We start from the raw sequence: 24,196 nt of genomic DNA, 5'->3' as shown, positions 1-24,196 counted from the left end.
TCTCCACCGCTGGCGGGCGTCTTGCGCGACTGGGGAGGGCAGGCGCGAAGTGCGGGGAGGGGGCAGGGGATTGTCTGCGGCTGCCGCAGCAGCACCAGCAGCCGCCAGAAGCAGCGACCCGGCTCCATTCTCCCGAAGCAGAGCGCGGTGGAGAGAGCGGCGGCGGCGGCTCCCGAAGGGCGACCGAGTCCAGGCGAGAGAGAGAAGCAACCCCGCTTCGCCCTGCGCAGCCCACCGCTGTCGCCCGCGCGGGTTTGAGGTAAGCGGGCGGGCGGGCGCCTGCAAACGCCCGATCGCGCCGGGCAACACAGCCGCAGATCCCGCCCGGATCTGGGATGTTCTGGGGAGCCTCCAGCGTTACTCCTACTTCGAGTAGACCCAGGGGAATGAAGGGGACTGAAGGGAGGCAGCTGTTTTGCTCCCAGGCACGGCGCTCCGTTAGGGTCGCGGTAGCGGCACCTGCAGCAGCCCAAACCAGGCGGTGCAAGCCCGCGGTGACGCCGATGGGGGCGCCGGCCGGGTTTCTTGGGACGGACCGGGTCACGAGCCTCCCAGTCGCCCTTCCCCATCTCACAGGCGGAGGAGTTTACTTAAAGGAGACCTATAGACCTGGATGAGACAAGTCAGGCGAACGGCGAATCCAACCCCCAAGTGTGGGCATTGTTTTCCTATGGCGCGTTTCGCACGCACGCCGAGCTGCCATCGCGTGCCTTTCGAATTCGTGTTCGAGGATCGTGAGAATGGGCTGGAGGTGCTGAAGCAGCCGGACGGGATCTAGCGTGTCTGAGAGGAGCCCCGCGGCAGTTCGGGGGGGGGATGCCGTTGTTGTCCGTGGGAATCAGGAGGCGCCCTTTCCTTCCCCCACTGCCTCCGATGGGCACATGCCCATTGCAGCTCCGTGGATAGCCTGGGGGTGCGGAGAGGAGCGCGCTGCCGCGGACGGCGGGGGGCCCCCCGGGCCGAGTCGTTCCAGGGGAAGGTCCCGCCGCGGAGAGATCCGGTCCCGTCGGTCTGCCTGCTCCCGGGGGATCGAGCCATGAACTCGGACTGCAGCCTTGGCTTCGCTGGTAGCTTGGCTGTTTAGGGTGTCCTTTGGTTAAATAAGAATATATCCCCATATATAAAAATTGGAGACATGTTTTATTTTAACCAGTTTTATTAGCCAATGAAGTTAATCTTAGAGCCCAAGTTTATAGCTCACCCCGCCCGCCCCCCATTAGTCGTATGCCCACAAGACTGAACCTCTTTGTGGCAACACGCACGCAGATGCGACGCCAGTGAGTTTTCTCTATCAAACAAACAGTTCATCTACCTATGCAGGCGTTGCCAGAGGAAAGGTCCACCTCTCTTCTTCAAAATCATGATGATTGTGTACAAGTATCTGTGGGTTTATTTTATAAATAAATTAGAAGTCCTATGATAAATTTATGAAGAGGCTAGGGAAAGTGAATGGCAGAAGCGAAAGACCAAAAATGAGATGGATCGACTCCGTAAAGGAAGCCAGAGCCTTTAACAATACCTGAACAGGGCTGTCACGGATGGGACTTTTTGGAGGACTTTCATTCATAGGAGCACCATAAATTGGACACGATTTGACATCACATAACAACAGCCCAAATACGAACAGGATCCTCATGTGTCCACAAGCCAGTGAGGTTGTTTTGTATCTCTCTGTTGTCATAATCGGTGTTAATTTCACCGTTCAAACCTCCCGTCCATTGCTGTAAGCATCTTTTCTTCTTTGGCTTTAGTAGCAGTTTCTATCAGTTTCTAGGCTCCAAGCTTCCATCAGCGCAGCTAATGCAGCTGAAATCCGGATCCAACCCTAGTCTGATACACAACTAAAGGTAAAGAAGGGAAGATGTTTCTGCAGGGATGTGAATTGGAAGCAGAAGAGAGACTTCAGCAAATATCGGATACATGAAAACGAACTCTTTGGTGGCTCATCCTCTCCAGAAATGCACTGGTTGCCCACCTTCTTTTAAGTACTGAGCCACTTTAAGCAACAGCCATATTTAAGGCAGGGAACATCTCTTAGACAAGGCTAATAAATTTGCTGAACACCATTGTCTTCCTGTTAGGATCCAAAAATGAGGGGAAAAAACAGAATAAGGAAATGGGAATAAGATAGGCTTAATAAAAGTATTATATTATTACTGATTTTGGAATTTTTCTTATAGTCAGCATGCATACCTTTGCTTTGCTTATTTGGACTTGGAGAAAAAGGAAAGTTATTCCTTTTGGACCAACCTCTGTTAGTGTAAAGACTATGCAAGCTTTCAAGTAACACTGATGCTTTGTATATATTTGAATGTGGCTAAATAGATTGGTGTTGGTGCATTAAGAGTGCAAATTATCTGTATGTACCTCTGAATTCGGTGAGTCTTCCTCCCAGGTAAGGGTCCACAGGATTACAGCCTAAAGAACTCAGATTCTTTGTTTTGTCTCTTGAGTATATGCTACACACAAATGAATATTTCCCCCCACAGATAGAGAGCAATAGATCCTAGACAGATGGTTCTGTATGACCATGTAGTATATTTTCCCCCTAAATGTCATGTAGACTTTGTAGCTTAATGGCTACAGGATACAATTATCTTGCAAAAGAGGGAAGGATCATACCCATCACTTGCAGTTATGTGGAAAAGGCACATTGCATGGGATCAGAGGCAGCTTGTTCTTTGTTGTCATGCCCCATGTCCCACAGCGGCTTTCTGATTATTTCAGAAACTGCCTCCGGAGCTGAGCCAGGTCTGCTCCCCTCCAAAGCTGGAGATGGATTACAGGAGTTCTAGCTAATTTGTTCTGCTTTGCAAATACTGTGGGAGACATGTTGCAAAAGCCTATTTATTCAATGGATACTCCATAAAGACGACTCGGACAGTCTCATGCTATTATTCTCGGGAGAATTCTTCACACAATGTGTAGTTAAACACATTGCCAATTCCCTGCCTTGGGAAGTGATGATACTTACCAATCTGGGTGGCTTTTAAAAGGGATTGGATAGATGGGGGAGGAGGCTATCACTGGCTACTAGCCTTGCTGGCCATGTGCTGCCTCCTTTAGTGGAGGTGGCAAGCCTGCATACCCCAGTTGCTGAGGAGCTTGGGCAGGAGGAGCTCTTGCACCCATCCTGCTTGAGGGATTCTGTAGGCAGCTGGGTGGCCACTTGTGTATGGAGTGCTGGTCTGGTCGAGCGTGGCTTTGCTTAGGTTCTTAAGTTCACATGTAACCATTGCATTATTTTGCTTCACTGGCTGCAGTTGTCCAAAGACTCAATACAGCAGGAAGGGTCAGGACTGGCCCTACCATTAGGCAGAGTGAGGAAGCTGCCATGGGTGGCAGATCCTGGGGGGCATCAAAGGGGCAAGGTTTCAGATGGCATGTGTTTGCTACGTAGCCTGCTTGGGGCCGCCTGGCTTAGCCTGCTGCCTGTAGGTGCAGTGGAGGCAATGCCAAGTCCAGGCTTTTCCGGGCTCTTGGGCAAGACACCCAGAATGGGCCCCGCACTTAGTGTTTCTGCCTTCTCAGTGCCACTGTCCCCAGTTTCTCACCCTCTTTCCCATCACTGCTGCTACTTGCTTGCTCCATAGGCAGAGGAAGAAAACAATTCTGCTCCTCCTCCTCACCACCACTGTTGTCCAGGCCAGAGCAAGTGGTGGGTTAACCAGCTGGGTGCAATGTCGAACAGAAAGAGCAAATCCAGCAGATCTTGGGTATGGGCCCTTGGAAGTGCTCAACCAGAAGAACCAATGTGGAGTGGTGGACTGGGACCAAGAAGATGGAGGTTCTGGTCCCCACTCAGCCATGAGGTTCACTGGGTGCCTTTGGGCCAGTCACAGACTCCCAGCACAACAAATTTCACAGGATTCTTGTGAGGGTTAAATGGAGACAAGGAGGATTACATAAGCCACCCAGGGTTTTTCCAGGAAAAAGGTGGGATGATGATGATGATGATGATGATGATGATGATGATGATGATGATAAAGTGTCCTCTTGATGAATGGAGGAAAAGTTGTAGTACTGAAATAAGGACTGGCTTCTGTATGTGGAATGGGTGGGGTAGGATGAGATGAGGGCTACTCTTTTGCCCTTCGCCTCAGACAGCAAAATATTTTGGGCCAGCCCTGGAAAGAAGGGAGGATAGGAAGCTGTCTTCTTTGAGGTCTGTCACTAATCTTTGCTGGGATTGAGGCTGCAAGTATTTTCCAGGCTCCTTGCCAGGGACTAAGAAGGATGAATTTGAGTAAGGCCATCTAAGATTCACAGCTCAATGTCAGTCGAGAACGTTGGCCTGGCCAGTGCTCTGGGTGAAGCCTTCATGCTCCGAACTCCAGAGAACATATTCCCTTAAACATTCAGATGTTAAATTGGGCTTGGGCTTCTAGAACAGAAATGGGGAACTTGAGATGAGTGGGGCTTTCCCCCAGTGCACACAAAGGTGACCTAGATTTGAAACAATCGGAGTTCAAATTTGTGACTTGCTGGAAGGCTCCTGAGTAAGACACCTGGCTAAGGCACTGTATGTCTTCCAACAGCTCCTTCTCCATATGAAAGATGTTAATGGTGATTTGTCCTAAAGGGTGTGCTATGGACAAACCAGATAACTAGCAGAAAGCACTTTACACATCAACATTGCCATTAATTTGTATTTTATGGAGTAAGGGTAATTGGAAAGGATTTGAGCTGGAACAAGACAGGAACTATAAAAGGCAATTTACAGAGAATTACTCAAAACTCTGTTTAAGTGATGTTGTTTTTTCTGGAACTGACATCTGTCATTCACTTTGATGTTACACAGAATCCAGATGGATATCCTTGACAAACAGTTGCATTCCAGCATTTTCCCCATTCTCCCAACTATGTTGTGCCTTTCTACACCCCAGCTGCTTCTGATTTTTTAATGCAATGGTGGCAGCAGTTTCTCATGTGTGAAACTGTGGATATCATTGGCATATCTGCTGGGGAAATGGTCTGTGGAGGCCACTGGCGGAGTTCTGCTCCACTGCTTGCCCTGCGCTACCACCATTACTCGACCGACACCCAAGAAACACTTACAAAGGAAAAAAACTTTCCAGTTAACTTAATCTAGCTGGGAGAGGAAGCAGGAAACTAGATTCATTCTCCTAAACTCTTCTTTCTCCTCCACCAGATGATCAGTGGGATGTTTGTTTCAACAGGCTGCTTGTGCAGTCAGCGTAACATGATTTCTCTGCCCATTCCTTCACTTTTCATGTCCCTCCTTCTTCATTTACATTTTCTTCATTTTGATTCTGCACTCAAGTGCACGTGCACTCTTTGGATAGAAAAGAGAATTCATTAATGATAAAATGTGCCATTTTTCAGGGTTGTTTTTTGCTTGGGATTGCTATGGGCAAGCACAGTAGTGCATCCCTTATGTTTGCCTTTGTTGTGGAAACGGTCCCCGCAGGATGGCATGGAAGAACATGGCACTGTGCGATGAGGGCCCTATGTAGGGCTGTGGCACACTCACCTCTAACAGATTGCAAATGCTTCACCAACACAAGGGATCCTTCAGACTTGGGTGCCCACACAGTGGCCCTTCCTCATTCACAAAATATTACAAGGAGTCCAAATGCCGTTTTCCATTTGTAACAACCTCCCTCCTGTGTTTTCTCATTTCTTCTCCCTCCCTCCCTCTCAGTCTCTCTTTTTATTGAACATGATCCCTTAAGGAGGAAAAGACTGGAACAGCTCCGTAATGTCTTGTGATAGCAATTCGGAAATGATTGTCTGTTTGGAAGCCTCTTAAAGGGCCCCAGTAGCTTTAAAGGGTATTGGACTATGTAGATTCTGTTCCAACAGTAGGAAAGAGCTCCCTTTGGTGGGCTTAGACCCAATCTTGGTGAAATATTTTGCTGGTACCACTGCCATTAAACATTTTTAGATGTTCCAGAGTTAAAACTAGGGTTGACTTAGCACTCTGGAAAATTCCTTTGGGGACTGAAGGAATGTTTATACAATGTAATAGAAGACTATACTGATAATTGTTCTGGAAGGTTGACTTCTTGGGTTAGAATTTCTCTTCCTCAAATAAGGCATGCTGATTCCAAGAGTCCATTTGACATGAGTGGGTCCTTTCTTTTAGCCTTCCCAGACAGATTTCAGGGTATCTCAGATACTTATGACATACATCAGGAATCTCTCTCGCACACACATAGGCAGTCACTGTGTATATGGCTTAGATTGAAGGCCTGAAAGAATCTGATTCTACTGGCACGTCTAAAACTGTTCTTGAGAATAAGGTCCGTGGTCCAATTTCACTTTGTAGTCTGCATCCCAGAACTAAAAGTCAGGCCAGCCCCCAAAATTTTGCTGCTCAAAGCAAGTCAAGATATACAGAAACCAAAGCCAATGAGGGGTTTTTGTGCTTTTGTTTTTGCATATGAGATGGAAAGCCTCACAAGCACCTTGATCCACCCCTGGCATGACACCCAAAATCTGCTGTCTGAGGTGGCCTCCACACTTTATCCAATAGTAGGGATGGCCCTGCCAAGGTGACACCCTTTCTAAGGAGCTCTTAATCAAGCTGCATCTTGCCTCCTTTTGTTGCAAATTAGGCACCTCACTGACATCAGACACAGTAAAGGAAGGGATTGTGGCAGGGGTCACCTTGCACTGAAAGTACTTGCTGTGGTGAGTTTCTGCTTGCTGGCACAGTTTGCATGAAGGCAGGGCAGTGACAGCATCGGTGGGCATGGGGAATCAAATTTCACTTTCCAGTATTTCTTCCCAAAAGACCTATATCTGGTCTTTCAGTGCCAGGAAATAAACAGCAAGGAGTCCTTGCACCCACCACTTGCAAGAAAAAAAGAAGCTTCCCTGGTCCCTCTGTTCTTTCAAAAGGGCCTCTTTCTCTTTTAGTGGCTACAGTGTTCAGAGTCTAGGAACTGATTACAAGATTTGAAGAGGGGCAGGGGGGATTTGTGCTGGACCCCACATTTGAAAGGTCTAGCAGACTGTAGGAGGAGAGCTGGAAACGAGGCCTCATGGACTCTCTTGCCACCATTACAACTTTGTCTAATTTGCTCTACCTTTGCTCTTTCAGAGTCCCTAGCTAGCATGTGCAGGATTATGGGAGCCAGGCCTGATTACCAGACCATTCCCAGCCACACCAGAAGAGTGTACAAGCACTGACAGAACCTTGTGGATGCGGGGTCCAAAAATATAATGGAAAGACATAGGGATGTGCCAGTGGGTCAGCAATTCTATTAACAAAATGGTAACTTTAAGCAGGAGCTGGTGGTACCCAAGCCAGCTGGTCCTAATGAGGGTTGTGAAGAGTTGCCTCCAGGTGGCATGCTTTGGATTACCTGGCCAGGCTGGGGGATGAATTAGCAGCAGCTGCTGCAGGAGGCCTTCCCTCTGAAGTCAAACGGTGCACAAAGAGAAGGGCTGTGGGTATGATGTGCTAGCTGCTTACCAAGAGGGAGGGGGGGGAGTTGTTGGAATGGGGTAGAGATAAAAGCATTGCCTAACCAGGGAAATACCAGTGGGAACTCAGATTAGGGTGAGTGGATCTTGTACAATCAGGCTGGCTGCTTGAAGGTGGAGGAGCAGCTCTTCTATTGAAGTTGAGTTAATAACACCGTGCCCTTGTCCTCAGGAAGCCATGAGTGGCTGCAGTGATGGCAGCATCTGGATAATGGGAATGGCCTGGGCATTGGTGGTGCTGTGCACCAGTGCCAAGGGCGCAGAGGACCACTGCTTGCCTGGAGGGAAGCACAAGCCTAGTCCAAGCCCAGAAGGACAGCTGGGCATCTGCCAGATCTATGCAGGGAGTAAGTATTGCATCAAATCTGTATAAAATGTGCACAGCTCAATCTATAGTTATATATGCAAATATAGACATTTTATTAGGATTTGTTTAAATTTCACAGGAGGTAAAGCCAGCTTATTAATTTTACATCAAAACAATCTCAACATAAATTCTGCTATTAGTACATCCTGTTCCAGATCATCCCAAGCCAATGGGAATTATTTTTTCCTGAAGTTAGTTGCCATGTAGATAGATATTCAGTATGGGGTGCCTTTCAGTATGTGGAAAAGGGAGAGTTAACTATTCCCTCCCGAGTTGCAATCCCCATTGAAAATCACCTTTTGCATAGCAATTAAACCCTTTATTTCTTTGATTAATAACCCCCTTTGCACATAAAAGGATAAAAGAGGCACTCAAGCTAACACCAGAGAGCCTGACCTGCACATGTTAAAACCTTCCATGTTCAGGCCCATGAGGAAGTGCATAAAATATAAGAACCTTCTTTTTAAGTGTGCTACTGGGGAGGGCCTCATTTCTTTTTTGTCCCATAAGTTATGCATCAGGTACTTGACTTATAAGGCCTACACACAGGGCTGCTGCCTAATTTATTGGTCTTGCACCTTTCACACCACAGGTGAAGATGGGCAAGTATGTGTGTGTTTTCATGGGGACTTGTGTATGTGTGTGCATCAGTGTCAGTGTTGTAAGAAAACTAGATTTCCTCCTCTTTGTCCTTCTGCAGTGATTAATACCAGCCCAGAACGGGCTGACAAAGCTCTTTCGGGTATTTCCTCTGTGCTGTAAAATAATTCATATGCTAAATTTCTCTGTGTCAGACTTCAGTCTAAGGCACTGGAATGGGGGCAGTCATATAGGAGGCTGGCAAGCAGCCCATTAACATTAGAAAAGTGGGTCAGAATAGGGCCCATTTATTTTAAGTTGCTGTGAGGGGGCTCTCTGCTTAGTTGTCTGCTGGAGCAGCCTGCATTTCCAACACTTCATAGTTTTCCTGGTAGTGGTGCCTGCACTTCCCCCTTTCCCATATGCAGACTGCTTCCAAGCTTTTCTCAAACCAGGAACAGGATAAAAGGAAACAGGGTGTGTAGGCTGGAAAATCATGAAAGCACAAATGCTCCACAGGGGTCAGTGGCATCTTTTTCACACAAAAATTGCTCAAGTGGGTGAGTTATCAATTTGTTAAAAATGACTTTTAAAAAACTGTCTTGCACTAAACAGAGCTGAGCTCCAGATTGTCCTCTTCAGTCTTGTGTAGGCAATTGCAAGCATTTTTTTAAACTAGCTTTGTAGTTTTGCCCTGCACTAAGTTCATATTTTGCATAAGATGGGCCTGGCAGTCTGTCATAAAAGCATATTAAGAGGGCCAAAATGGAAACAACCAGCCAATTGTATTCACGAAAAACTAGTGTTATAAGAATTTACTGAGCATTCATGCATATTTGGTTTGGACATTGAATAGGTTGTTTCACCAGAACTGAAGCCAACAAACTAAGTCTTATTCCATTCTTATGCATGGCAATATCCACATACAGAACTATGTGGCTGCTGTAAGACCCGGTGTTCCCCAGACTTTTCAGTAGTGTCCAAGCCTGTTTTTCCCCCTTGGTTGAGGTCCTAAATCAAAAAGGCAGTGCTCAAAAAATAAAAAGATCAGATCTTGGCAAGTGTCAAGGGACTCACTTTCTAAAAATCAGAACTTCTTTCTCATACATGTTGAGCATGAATTCTTTTCAGGGGGGTGGATAGAAACATTAATGAGAATAACATGTTTCATCTGGGGGCTGCAATGATCAAACACACCCAGCAGATCAAAACTTGACTCTGACTTATCCCCATGTTTGGGATTAATGGTCCCCAGTGCAGCAATCTGGCAGAGGGCACAAGACACTGGCGAAAGCTCCTGTCAGCTTCTGGTGACAGCACAACCCTTTGGAAAACTTGAAAAATCTTTGCATGCAGAGGCTGTAGAGAAACAACCCCCAACCTGGTGCCCCTTCAAGTATGTCAGACCGTAACCCTCGTCAACCTGAGACAAAAGCTATTGTGGCTGAGGATCAAAGGATTCATTGTCCAGCATGTCTGGAGGATGCCAGGTTGGGGAAGGCTGCTGTAGTGACTAGAGGAGAGAAATGGGGGGCCAGGAGGCAGAGTGGGTCTATATTTTGTATGCAATCCCTTCTAGATTGCCTGCTGAGGGTTTATGTATTGTCACGTGGTAAGTGATGGTGACCATGCTCATACTTGATCTAGCATTTCAGGTAATAGGTGCAGGTGCTGCCTTCATAAAGATAGCATGTAAAATCTTTGTTTTTTCTCAGTCCAAAGGGCTGGAGATGTTAACAAAGATGTTCTTTCCACAGATGCCTGTTGCTCACCAGAGGTTGGCCAAGACCTTTCCAGATCCAATGACATCTACTGGAACCGCTGTGGAAGCCTCAGCAGCAGGTCAGAATGCAGCCCCTCCGAAGGAGAAGGAAGCCAGCCATGGCTCCTGAACCTATTTAAGCATTTCTTGTCCACCCATTAGTCCCAAATTGCTCCCAGGGCAGCTTACCAAGATCGACTGTATGGCAGTCACTGCCCTCAGGTTTACAGTCTGAAAGACATGCAAGAGGAGGCACAAGAAACGGGAGGAAAGTAAGCTCAGGCACCAGTACTTAAAATTACAGCAGCAGAGTCGGAGACACCTCGGGTGACCTGATGGAATGGTTACTGGTAGCTGAGGCAAGGCCAAAGGCAGCTGATGTTCCAGGAATGATGGAATGAACTGGATTTCTCTTAGCTTCCTTGGCTCTACAGGCTGATGGGAAAATCACATGTGTCTCCTGCCTTACAGGGCTGAGAAGTTGGGCTTCTGCCAATAGGTGGGGGTGGGGGCTCCCTCTCTGAGGCTGCATCTAGTCTTGCTGGTTACCAGACAGTGAGGAGAAGAGTGGAGAGAAGCACCACAACCCCAAGCATGTTAGGACAGCCAAAGCGATACCACAGCCAGCATTTATCCAGTCAGCATACATAGGTTTGCTCCTTTACCCAACTTTCCCCCAGATTTATTTTTTTCTTGAGGCCCACTCTCAAATCTGCTGTCCTAATGGTTGGGCCTGGCCTAGTTTTTTAAAGAAGCCTAACCCTAATGTCTAGTCGTAGTACTGGGATTGCCTTCTTCCCTGCAGGTGCGAGGAATACCTTCAGCACGTGGAATGTTTCTACCGCTGCTCTCCGCTTGCTGCCCGGTGGCCTCATCCTCAGCGACCCACAGCGGTGCAGGCTGTGCCCCTTTGCCAGAGTTTCTGTGACCAATGGTGAGTGGGGCTTCCTTGTCTAGAGGGGGCTTTCCTGTGCCAGTGAAGAAGCAGGGAAAGAACACCATCTGTGAGGTAATAGAACTAGAGCATACCAGCAAGTGGCTGTGTCCTTAACATAAAGTAAGGCAGTGTTCTCCAGTTTAGCACCTTCCAGGTATGTTGGACTACACCTCCCAACATTCTTAGCTACCAGCTATTCTGGCTGGGAGTTGTCATCCAGGGCACCTGGAGGGCACTGGGATGGGAAGGATGAGTTAAGGTACTGAAGTGTATGTACAGAAATCCAGCTGTGATGGTAATCCTACTCAATGCTTACTTGGAAAATATATTTTATATATTAAAATAATAAAGTAGGGCTTGCTTCTGAATAAACATACACATGATTGCATTATAAGTGGTATAAAACAAAATGCTATGTCATTAAGAACTACAAGGGTTGAGAGACATACTTCCCCCATGGACCCTTTAAGAGCCCTTCATAATTTGGAAAAACCAATACTCCATCAGTTTAACATACTTTAACTGGAGAAACAGTATCTGACAACTTGCATCTTTCTTATGCTCATCGTATTCTGAAATAAGCAAGCCAGAAACATCTAGGTTGGTGCAAAATTGAGCTAGATTGCATATTCCCTTGAAACCTTTTTGACATTCTTCAGTTCCAGCTTCTGGTTTCTGACAGCCCCTGGGCAGGACACCCTCAGTGGACCTTGTTGGTCTGGTGACTCGACCTCCTCGCCAGCCAGTCACCTGATGTTGCTCCTTTCATCATGTCTGCCACCTGTAGCTTGCCAGGCAAAGATCCCATGGGCATGCAGGCGATGGCAGCTACCAGAGCAGAGAAGCAGGTGATCAAGCAGGCTGCAATGGTGAAAAGGAGGATCAAGCCTGTAGGCTTTGCCTTATCGTTCCTAATCTTGAAAGTTAAGCAGGGTCAGGCCTGGATAGGAGACTGAGTCCTGCACTGAGCAGAGGGTTGGACCTGACAGCCTTCTAGGCTCCTTCGAACTGTATGATTCTTGTAAATTATAGAACCGTAGAATAGTAGAGCTGGAAGTGACCAAGAAGATCATTGAGTGCAACCTCCTGCTGTTGCAGGTCCCCAGTTTGCACCATCCCGCTCATCAATAGCTGTGTGCTCTTGCCAGGTGCCAATCATGCCTACCCTTGATGCCAGCTTTGTGCACAGCTTCAGCACCTTGGAGGAAAGGTGGGAATTGTATTAAAACAATGTGAACTGTGCTGCATTCCTGACTGCCCAGTCTATTATCACCTCAGGTATGAAGCTTGCAAGGAAGACCTGACCTGTGCTCGTAATTGGCTTACGGACTGGCACTGGGGACCTGAAGGAAATAACTGCAGTCGTGACTGCCTCTCCTATGGCCAGGTGAGGGTGATAAAGGGGAGAATTATCCACAGGATGACTGCTCTTTCTCCTCCTCCTCAACTCCAGCTCAGAAATTGTGCAGACAAGCAAGCAGCTTCCTATACTAAGCCATGACTGAGAGGAGGAGGTTTAAATATACAGAAGAGGACTCAAAGTGTTCTTAGGAAGCATTTTTTTCCAAACTGCAACAGGAATGGAGCCTTCCAAATGTCAATGGACTGCAATTCCCCTTGTGGGCTGTGATGCTTAGGGCTGATGAGAGTTTACTGAAAGAACTTTGTCGAAGACGTGATTATAATTTCGGCTTTAGGACCTGTATAGAAAACCTCATGTTTCTATTGGATACATTTCCAGTATTTGAGTGAGAAGGCTTAAAATCTAAAGTAAAATTGAAGCATTTCTGATGGAAGGTGGGGAAGCAAGAGAAAATGTGTCCAAACATGTACATATAGTGGCAAGTGTCATTTGCTTTAGTAGAATTCCCCACCCATGTACTGGCATCCTCAAAGTCCAGAATCTTAATCTATGCTTCTCTGCCAACCTTTTGACTGAGAAATAAACTCTCCCTCCTGCAACTCCAAAGCCCTCGAGCCAAGAGATGTAGAGTACCTTGTGGGAATCCCCGTGACAGGCCTCAGTCTCTACCCCTGCCGGGGAAGCAAAGGCCTGCTAAATACTGGTGACCTTGCATGGAATCAGTCATGCTGCACCTCGGGGCAGCCAGCATAGCTCATGCCTTGAGACAGGAGTCCCAGTCTTTCTAGAGAGCAACAACTTGGCTGGAAACTTGCCAAAGGAAATGGGTAGAATCTGTCTGGCAGGGTGGCAGTGTCAGGCCCATTTGCCTCATTTCCCTCATACGGAGCAGGATTTGTAGAAGTAGGTGGTGCTGGGTGTTCTCTCGGTGAAGCTGTAGTTTTAACACCCTCCTCACACCATGAGTTGAACTTCATTTATGAAGCAAAGTCTGCTTTTAATGATTTGCAGCGTGCCACAGAAATATAGCAACTATTTTCTGTACCCCCAGGGGGAGAGACAGTGTGGGGAGAGGGACCTCAACTCTCATTTTAGAAATCGAGCTACATCAACAAAGCATCGCTTCTTGTAGTAGCATTGCTTATGGAAATAGATGTATAGATATTACTAAAACAAGCACACTGAAGTCGGAATAAGTCACATAATGACTCATTATTTTACTTAGTTCTACCTTTCCACTAAAAATCACACTCAGGGTGACTAACAATAAAATAACGTTATAATTACAGCATGAAAACTTGCTTGTAAAAATACATTGCTATAGTAGCAGCCACTGGTATGAAACCACCTTCAGCAGCACATCAGCTGAGAGACCCAAAGGCTGTCTGAATAAAAATATCTCTGCCTGCTGGAGGAAGGACAAGGGTGGAGATGACTTCCCTGACCCAGGAAGTCCCAGAAACTGGGAGCAGCTCGTGGGAAAGCCCTCCCTGCCAGATGTGCCTCTGATGACAGCAGGACAGAGAGAAGGGTCTCCCCCGAGGATCTTACAACTAGGCCCACTCCTATTGGAGAGTGTACCTCATCTCATTTGGACTGTAGCCAGGCAACCAGTCCCTCCCTTGCATCCAGCCTCAATGAGCAGGCAGAGCCTTCACCCCAACTGTCCCTCACCCATGACCTAGCAAATGAACTGGTTTTTGCAGAGTAGAGGGGAGATCACAGGCAGCCAGTTCCTAGTAGCAAGATGCAACAGACTCTCTTCTGTGGGAAGGATAGATTAGATTCCAGGTTAGATTCCAGGCAACTCCCTCTGGAGTAGCTTTCCCTAAGCAGGTGCCTTCTGGGTGTTGTATCCCTTGCATCATCCTGGGGCCCATCCTGTACCTCATCACTCCTAGGGTGCTTCTTTGGTCTTCCATTCTGAGGAATCTGCACTAGTCAAGTGCCAAGTCAGAGCTGGATTAGAGCAGAGCCTCGAAGGAACAGTCTCTCGCTTTCCTAACCATAGACCCTCTTTCCTTCCTCAGATGTATAAAGATGGAAAGGAGCTGTGTGAGGCTATCTGGGATGATTCTTTCACTGTCAGCACGGATCCCTGTGAGTGCCTGACACTGACGGCCTCCGACCGAGCCTTCGCAGCCTCCGATTCCCACCCTGAAGACAGTGACAGCGTGGAAGAGTCTGACACCACAAAGGAGGGTGGCGAGAGAGAAGGCCGCATTGGCCCCCGGGGGATCTGCACAGGCAGCCTGCTGATGCGTCGCCTGAGAAGGGACACGCAGAAGCGCTCCGTCTTCATGGAAGATGTGGAGGGGAGTGGGAGTGGGTTCTGAGCGGAGGCAGCCACACTCCCCAGGAAAAACAACCCCCTCCCCTTGATTGCGGGGGTTGGGGGGATCGCTTGTGATCTATGCAAATCTTTCATGTCCCATTTTATCAGCTTCTTGCCATCTGGTCTAGCTCTGTGCAATTTGGTATATTATCATGGGGCACAGGATGCCAATCTGGTACCTTAGCAGGCCTCTGGGTCCCATGCTGTAGCAGTAGTTTATTCCCACCCCAACCACCAGGGCACCTTCATTTCCTGGGAGCCTATTCCCAGCCACCAGTTTCCCTAAGCTCTCCATTTTGTACAGGTAGAAAGGTGAGGTTGAGATCCATTGCTGTAATTCCTTAACTCCCAACGCCCTGCTTTTCCTCTTCTAATCACTCCCCCTTTGTGCCCTTCCCTAAGTTGGCCTGAGCAGTCCTCAATCTGGTCCCCCTCTGGCACAAAGGGAAGTGGTGATGGAGCTCCTCAGAGGCTGTGGTAAGGGAACATTCTTGAAAGAGCGAGGGATTGTTTGCACTGAAAACAAATCTGATATAATCTGCAGAAGGTAAGCCCCTACTGCTGCTAGTGCAGTGGCCTGTCGGACTGAGCCGTAACGCGAGGCCTGTTGAGCTCTACACAGAAGAGGCGATGGAAAAAACACTGGCCATTAGGTGGGGCGAGAGAGCTGCGCAAGTGGCTTAGCAGAACACCGCAGGCTTTGAGAAAGCTGCCATTTGAGGATAGATAGCTGCTGTGTTACGTCTGCTCACATCCAGCAGTGGGTTTAACTTTCAGGCAGGCACACACAAGCGGGCAGATTATTCACTGGTTTTACAAAGCTAGGTGATATCAATGTACAATCTAATGTGCATGTCAGGGAAAACACTGTGTACAAAAATGCAGACCAACAAGAAAGCGGTCAGTGCCATGTTGCATCTGTTCATGGTGGAAAAGCACCTAAAGGTATGCAGAACCACAAGCCTTGAGTCCAAATGCAGCCAGCCCGCTTTCTCCAGCTACCTATCCTCCTGTGGTTTCTTGCCTTTTGTGTAGCTTCCCCACAGCTCCATTTTAAATGGTTGAGTTGAATCCTCCAAGACTTAGTTATTGCCAGTTAAGACCCTTAATCTAAAACATGCTGGGATTTCTGTATTTTGATCCCACCCACGACCAGAATCTAGCCCTCAGCCTGAAAAAGTTTCTGTGTCCTGTATTCATGAGGGATGTGGGGGTCAGAAATCCCAAGTCCTTGTACCTTGCCATTTTTTGCAGCTGTCCTTGAATTTCACCAGGCTAACCTACCCGTGTATTCTTGTATGGACACTATGCGAATTCCTTCGGTAATACAATCCACAATAATAGTTACGCTGTAAGTTATCAGCACCTTTTCATGTTCCTCTTGCTTGTTCACCCTCAGCCATATTTGTGGCATTGTACTATGCATTGGTTCAGTCCTATTAATACCTGTTGGAAAATTTAAAAAGCGTGTGTGTGTAAAGAATATGTAAAGAGATTTACAGCTAGGATATGGCTGCCTTATAACCTGGACCATTAGCAAGAACAGGAACAGCTGTGAAAAGAACGCTGCATGCTGTACAAAATAACCAACCTAACTCAGAGGAAACAGGAAAGAGAGGGAGGGAGCTCAATTGGAGGCAAGTTTTCAATTCATACCTCAAGGTGTCTTGTTTTCCATTTACGGTGCCAACAATTACACATGGAACATTTGTGATGAGGAAGGAACAACTCCTAGTTCTCTCTAAAACAGAAGTTTTACCATTGTTCCACTTACTACCTCTGACCCTATCCTTGCTCGGAACTGTTCCTGCTCAAGTACCTAACAGATTTACTACTGGGCAAGACAACATTCCAGTGGTGCTACACAGTGATATAAGTGATACACCTTTTGCCCAAAGGGGAGAAAGGCAAAGAATGCAGCTTGTTCAGACAGATACGACAATGGCGCAATTGAGGGACAGGTAGCCAACCTGAAACCCTCCAGATGGTTTGAACTACAACTCCTAACAGCAGCAGCAACTGCCAACGTGGCCAGCCAAAGGGGATTTTGGTTACTGTCCAAAACATCTGGAGGGATATTACCTGCTGCTGACATAAGGTAATGCTGACTTGGTTCAAGAGAGGCTTTGCTAAGGAAGGTCTTGAAGGAAGAAAAAGAAAATGACAGTTGCTTGCTAAACTGAAAATGGGAGGCTTCTCCAAGCAGAGCTGTTTAAGGAAAGGGATCGGAGGGAGATGGTGCTGACTGTTGGGAAGGGTGGAACAAGTTGAGAGAGGAGACAGCTGGGCCAAAGAGATAAGTAACAGTCAGCTAAAAGAAGAAGATGCCGCCCCTCAATGGAGGCAAGCTCCATCTTGTCATCAAAAGCAGTAACGGTGCTAAGCACAGTGAGTCAGATTAATCTTCAGCATGGGAAATAAATAAATGCCACTCTCAAATTGTAGACAACTAACAATTGAGATGAGTTCATGGTTGAAATGAGTTTACTTACAGGTTTTTCAGTCCACACTCCTGGACACTACAACTTATTCTCACCTTTGTTCTGAAACATTGACACCCAGCTACAGCTAAACACTTGGGAGAATGGGCTGAGCAGGACAAGCAAGGTGACACCAGTGTCTTACCTAAGGAGGGCTCACTAATGGTTTTACTCACGCCTTAATGGCTGTAAGTAGCCCTGCTTCAAATGCACATTATGTGCCATTTCCAGTCCAAACAGATTTGCAACTTTGCTTGAATTTTCTCACCAAGGAAGTTCACTGCAATTGCCACACTGGAGTAAATAAGACCGGACTGAAGGGGAGATTTTCCTTTGCTTTATGTATCACTCACTACTTGATGTCATTAAAATTGTGCTCCTTCACTTGCAGGCAGACATAGTTGCACCTAAATCCCTTTTTGGTCTGCTCTTACTAGGCACCCCTGGCAACAGCCATCAACATACCCAAAAGACCTTCCAGTTTTTCTTGTTTTTAGGATTGGTATGGCTGAGTGTTTGCTAAGGGCTTACTGTCCAGCAAGGACCCACTGACAACAATCCCCTGGAGCTGCTCCTCTTCATCACTGCAATTTGTTAATTCAACTGCCCAGGTAATAGTGGTGGTAAGAGGAGCAGTGGCAGATGTCTCTGCTCACTGCCTCTATCAGGAAGAGGCAGCAGCGATGAGAGAGAAGGTAAGGAGCAGCAGCAGTGGCGAGAAGGTGGATTGATTGAGGAAGGAGAGCCATTGCAGGTAACTTGCTCAAGGGGTATCAAGAACCAGGAACCCCGATTGGTTATTTTCCATTTTCAGTTTATTAAATAAAAAGAAGCAGACCACTGAAGTACAAGGCTGCCAAAGGGGGCTTTCTGCAACAGGTCCTGCACCTGTTTTTTATGCTTCTGCTCCCATGTTCATTTTTGAGTCACAGCTGCAAAGAATTTACAACCTCCAATTAAAACACAAATGTGAAGTTTCCTGTGACATCAAAGCAAGGTGATGATTCCTCCAATAAAGCCATGATCTCCCGCTTCCTCACAGGCTAGTCACCGTCTCAAGTTTGCGTTCATAAAAGAAACGGTGAGAAGGGCGTTTGTTGGGGGTGTCTTTCCGAGCAAAGTAGCTCAGCAGGAACTGGGCACTTTTCTGCGATGGGTCATCTTCAGTATCAGCCCTGGAGATAGAAGCAAAATAAGGGGAGCAGTGAAGGATCTGGGTATGGCAACTTCTCCCACTCCCCTGTTCTCATATTGCATTCTATCACCCCCCCCCCCCTTTCAAAGTTACACCCATTGGTCTTGGATCCCAGCCTTGGCCACTTGCTCCAAAAACACAGGTGACAAATAGCATCACCAAAGTATCCTGCCCTACTTCCCTCAACAAGATAGTACAAGATTCCTGTTATCTAACTAGCGGAAATGTCTGCAGCCCCAGCTGCTCCTGTAGCATCTCGCATGCCTCCCAAGGTCAGTATGCTCAGATGGAAGGCAGGGGCGATGCCAGCAGCTCCTTGGGCTCAAATGGGGAAGTCACTCAGCGTTACCCGGGCCTGAGAGAACCAGCAAAAAGAGTCCTGACCGCATTAGCTGATGCCAAAAGCTAGAGTGAACTGTGCAGTGCTTCCTCGACCAGACAGCAAGACATTGGGAGTTAGCAGGGCAAGCCAGCCTTGAAGGGAAAATCTGATGGAGGGGACATGCCCTTGCTCAGAGGGTTGAGTTTTCTAAAGAAGGGACTTAAAGGGCCCAACAGATGCTCAGCAGTCCCCTACAGCTCAAACAATCCTGCTCCCCAGTTCCTGACTTGCACAGAAGCCTGGACGCTTCACTGCCTCTCTCTTTTCTAGCCACCCATTTTTACTGCATCTCTGCAAGGAGAAAGCCCAGTGGCAGAGCACATGTTTTGCATGTAGAGGGTCCCAGGTTCAATCACAGGCAGCTCCCGGCAGGGCTGAAAGAACTCAGGCCTGACCCCCCAGCACGCCATCCTGGCCAGCCAGTGTGGATAGTACCGTGCTAGGAAGACCATTGCCCTGACTCAGTAGAGAGCACCTTCCCATGTACCCATGTGTTGCCCAGTCATTCTGGTAGGGCCACTGACCATGCGTTTCTGGCCCGACAGCCCTCCCTGCTCATCTGCTGCCCTACAGAAAGTCTTTTCTCTCCCATGGAACAGGAGGAAGCTGCGGCATGTCACGAGCTGCAGATGCTGTTCCTCCGATGCCCCATGGTCCTCTTAATCCAGTGTGCATGGTGGCGACAGTGTTGAACTGGGGACAGGGGAGATCCGACATGAAGCTCACTAGTGACTTTGGTACAGTTGCTCACTCTCAGCCTAATCTACCGCAGAGGGCTGTTGTTACTGTGAGGATAAAATGAAGGTGACTAGATAGGCCACCTTGGGTTTCTCATAAGCACAGAAAAGACAGCATATAAACACAATGTTCATCATCATCATCTCCTGTTTTAAGCTACATCTAATAGTCAAGATCCAATTCCTTTTCCCTCCCTACATACCAACAAACAGGCACAGCTTTGCTCTCCAGGATGGTCTGAGCTGTGCTCCAGCTGAAACGTACAAATTGCGGGAAGCCAAAGACAGGGTCCAGATTCTGTGTGAGCCACTCCTTTGTCTTGGGATCTGAAGGAGAAAAGGGATGGATAACTGAGATTCCTTGCATACTAGTCGTCAGTGTTGTCCCTACTTCTGAGTCTCAGAGTGCTGTTACACTGATCTCCTGCTCATGGATTTCCTGTTGACAGCTGTGCAAGCAGAATGTAGGACTAAATGAACCCTTGGTTTGATCCAGCACGGCTATTCTTCTGTACTTAGGTCAGTCTGGATTCCCAGGTTCCCTGGCTAGCTCTGGGAAAGGAGCAGAGGTTGGGATAAAGACCTCTCGGGGAGTTAGAACACCTCTCAGTTCTGCCTCCACCCACTCCTGTACTTGGAAAGAGACACAGAAGACACTGCACTTGTTACAATTGCTGCTCATCACATCTGAGGTGCATGGAGAGGAAATGTAGTCCTTGTGGTTTACCCATGGAATAAACAGAACAGCAACTTCCTGGCAGCATAACTGCCCATCCTAATAAGATGAGGAAGAAAGAGCAAAGGATGCCTAACAATGACAGTCTCATGAGGAAAACCCATTCAGGTACATTAACTAAAAATATAATTTAAAATTGAGAGCAGAACAAAAAAGTAACAACATGTAGGCAATGCAACAGTCAAAAGTAAACTTGGCTTATTGCATGTTCTGTACTCCTCATCAGGACATAAGAAAAGCCATGCTGGATCATACCAAAGGCTTATCTTGTTTGACATCTTGGGTCTCACTATCTACCAAATACATCTGGGAAACTCACAAGCAGAGAGCTAAAGCAACACAATTCATGCTGCCTCTGAATTCCAGGGCAACATTTATCCATTCTACATATATTAATAGCAAACTCATTCTCTAAGTCAGGTCTTTATAAAGCCAGAATGGTACTATTCATGCATGAGGGAAGTTAACAGCAGGTCTGGAAAATAACAAGCATAAAAAATAGCAGGGGAGAAGTCTTACAGTGGGGAGAAATCAACAGGCAAGTGAGGACTGATTGCTATGGGGTGGGGTAGAAAAGGGATGGGTGAGCAGGAATAGAACAGAAGAACTTGGAAAAGGACATGGTGGGCTGGAGCCCTTAACACTCAACATTTATGCTTCTTGGGTTTGTCTAATCTTGTTTTACAGTACCCAAGCTAGAGACCATCACTCTGTCTTGTGGCTGCAAATTTATAGAGAGGGTTCTGCACCTGAGTGAGGCAAAATGAGTGGAATTTACCATTGGGATAGCCAGAGCCATAATCCATGTTCACATCTTCCAGATCTTCCACAAACTTCCAGTTCTTTACCACCCGGTCCCTTGCTACCTAAAGAACATGATGAGAAATAAACAAGAGTATAGGAATTGCTTTCCTACACTGGATCAAACGTCCACTCTGTCTCCAGAATGTTAGACTATCCTGCATTTCATCACACGGCAGCGATGGCTGCCCCCATGGCTTGGTCCTGGTGAACAGAGGCATCCTGCTTTGTCCCATGGAAGGTCCATTTCGCTGTTAAGGCTTGTGGAGTGTGCATCTCACAGGGTAACAGTACACATAGCGAGGTGGGGATGCAGAGCCCCTATATAGGACATTCACCTTGGCACAGATGCTTGCTGCACTGACAACAGGGAAGAGGGAGTCTGCTTTGGGCTTCACTGTAACCTCCAGCTCAGGGAAATGTTGCTTTAGTTTCTCTTGGTACTTGTCCGCTGGTCCCACTGTGTCAACAAAGACCTGCAGGAAGAAGGAGTCATAAAGACTGTTAAGAGTTGCGATTTCTTGCTACTTCCTGCAAAGTCCTAGGGTGCTGAGCTGGCTCACCTCTGAAACCTGTACTCCAGAGTCTAGTGCATGCTGGATGAGGCCAATGGCTGTGTCATGTGAAAGTGCATTCAGATTGTACTTTGCTCTGGAAGGAAAAGGAAGATACAGGCACTCACAAATGCAACATCAGGAAAAAGGTGGTCTGGCAATCTAAGGGAATGCCCTTTTTACCAGGATCAGCTTGTTAATGGCAATCAAAAGAGAAAGCTGCTGCCTTTTGCACATCAGTAACAGCAGCTGCAGTGTTCTCCCAGCAAACAGGAATTCAAATCCCAATTCTGCAGCAATTTTACCTGGTGCCACAAGGAGAATGGTGTGTTGGTATGGCACAGCCAGTAATACAGAAAAAGAAGTCTCAGGGATAGCGTAATACAAAGGAAGGATGCTATTTAGGCAAGCACACACACAAGTGCTATTTTCCCAATCGTACATGAGAACAGTCTAACTTTTCTAATTCTAAGACATGTAAGGTGGGAGGGAAGTTTCAGATTTCCAGCCCTCTTTTGCTCTGCTTCAGAAACAGATTGCCCATAGAGGCTACCCAAGGTTGGCTGTACGGCAGCCTGGTCCAAAGCAAAAAATTCACCAATATATATTGTGACACTAAAGTGGACTCAGAACAACGCAGCACAGGAAGTTGATTTCCCATCAGGGCCAGTAAACCAATCATCTTGGGGGAAAGTTGCCATCGTTTTGTATCTGTGGTTCCTGTGCAGGGATGGCAAAAGGTAGTTCTCCAGATATTTGGACTACAGTTCCCACAAGCTCCTGCAAAAATGACTAGGAATGCTGGGAACTGAAATATAAAACATTTGGAGATCTAGTTTCCGCCCATGCCTGTTCTAGTGACTTCTTAATCTCTCAGGATCCCTTGTTCCCAGCCCTCTCACCGCCTCTGCATGCTATTAGAGATGAAGTTAGGTGAGAGGATGTGAAGGGCCCAGCCTACAGAATCCTTGGCATCATCCAGTTTCTCAAAGAGTTCTTCCCGCTGAATTTCTGTCAGAGTCTTGGAATCTATAAGCAAAAGAAAAGAAAAAAAAACAAGCAAACTCTCAGACACATATGGCCCACACTGAATACAGATTGAGTTATGTTTGACACCTGCTACCAAGGGTGGCTGGATGGGGAACCCAGTAGAGTGGCTGGCTCCCCTCTCGCTTTGTACAGCTTCACCGCCAATCCAACTGGTGCCCCTTGCTGCTTCATTTACCTGCTACCTTCATTGTTTCTAGATCGCCCTGCCGGACCACAGGACAGTAACAGATTCCATAGACCATGGGACCTGGAAAGAAAACAGAAACCAATACAAGTGACTCACTCTTAGCTTGCAATATAAGGGAATATTAGTCTACTTTATAGGGTTGTTATGATGGTTACAACAAGATACAACTGCTTTGGGCAGTCCAAAGATTTTCAACACTAAAGATACAATCCTGTGCATGTTTAGACAGGAAAAAGGCCTGCCAATTCTCAGCATGGAGCTGTAGGTCTTCTTTCTGCTTAAACACACCTAAAACTATGGCTTAAGCATTATTGTAATTACAGCCACATGGTAAAAATGGCTTCACAAAGGGAAATTCATCACAGAATTCTCTTCTACAGTCACCAAAAGCTCACACGACTCTTGTATGAGCTCTTGGTGAGGGATGTTGAGACTGCATCTGAATCAAAACATAGTGGCACACACATGAAAAAACAAGATTTGCAATCAGGGCATGAGCTACAATTTTTACAAGAATGTCTTGCTATTTCTATCTAGTTTATCCTCACAATCACTCCCTGAGCTTATTTACTATTATTCCCATTTTAAATGACAAGGCACTGAGCCTGTATCACTGCGACCACCATGGAAATCGCATGAATCATGCGAAGGCACGTGAATATTAAGGATAAATACGTAGCACACCCACCTACCCACACGCTTTGCTATTTTTGGGACTGAATTCAGTACCGACATTAAACGTTTTCCCCTCTTCTCTTCCCCCGTTATAACGAGGCCCGTACCCAACACTGGACCCCTGCCCGCCTCATCGATTCCCAGGCTGCAGGGCTCGGTCCGGCAAATGGCAGGCACTTCTGAGGCCAACAAACAATTCACTGAATTGTCTCTTTCGTAGGCGCTCAAATCCATCTTCGCGCGCGCTCTGAAAGCAGCCGGGGAAGCGAAGCACAGGAAATTTAAAGCACATGGAGCGCGCTGCCTTCTGGGAATTGTAGTTTGTGATTTGAGAGCAAACTTGCGACCCGCAGCTATAGAAATATTGTTCACAACGCGCTTTTGAAGCATGAATGCGGTCTCATACAAATGCTTGCATTTTTTCTGGCAAGAAGCAGAGCTCCAACGAATATAATTTTCCCCTGTAGTACAGATTCAGTGCTAAGAGGTTTGCCTGTCTCCGACTTTTATGCCCTTGGTAAAGGCAAACGTGTAACCCGTTGAACGTGTGCCTCTCGTGTATCTTCAGTTAACACGGATCCAGTCAGGAAGGATGGGGTTG

The 24,196-nt window shown here is 47.1% G+C and overlaps 2 protein-coding genes across 2 annotated transcripts; one reads left to right on the top strand and one right to left on the bottom strand.

The window, feature by feature from the left end:
• The first annotated feature begins 180 nt into the window (after positions 1-180).
• Positions 181-16,263, top strand: RTBDN (retbindin). The gene is made up of 6 exons (XM_044454028.1): positions 181-259; positions 7,628-7,802; positions 10,159-10,243; positions 10,969-11,097; positions 12,379-12,487; positions 14,494-16,263. The coding sequence occupies exons 2-6, from the start codon at positions 7,634-7,636 to the stop codon at positions 14,797-14,799; spliced, it is 798 nt and encodes a 265-aa protein (XP_044309963.1). The 5' UTR covers positions 181-259; positions 7,628-7,633; the 3' UTR covers positions 14,800-16,263.
• Positions 16,264-18,071: 1,808 nt separating this feature from the next.
• RNASEH2A (ribonuclease H2 subunit A) lies at positions 18,072-23,845 on the bottom strand. The gene is made up of 8 exons (XM_044454027.1): positions 23,703-23,845; positions 22,909-22,980; positions 22,586-22,712; positions 21,693-21,780; positions 21,468-21,605; positions 21,107-21,194; positions 19,796-19,919; positions 18,072-18,453 (listed from the first exon to the last, which is right to left on the bottom strand). Exons 1-8 carry the CDS (start codon positions 23,827-23,829, stop codon positions 18,315-18,317), a joined length of 903 nt encoding a protein of 300 aa, XP_044309962.1. The 5' UTR covers positions 23,830-23,845; the 3' UTR covers positions 18,072-18,314.
• Between the last annotated feature and the right edge of the window lie 351 nt (positions 23,846-24,196).

Source organism: Varanus komodoensis, unplaced genomic scaffold (genome assembly GCF_004798865.1).
Source record: "Varanus komodoensis strain SLA01 unplaced genomic scaffold, ASM479886v1 scaffold7_1, whole genome shotgun sequence".
Classification (NCBI taxonomy): Eukaryota; Metazoa; Chordata; class Lepidosauria; order Squamata; family Varanidae; genus Varanus; species Varanus komodoensis.
This window is presented reverse-complemented; position numbering and strand designations above follow the sequence as displayed.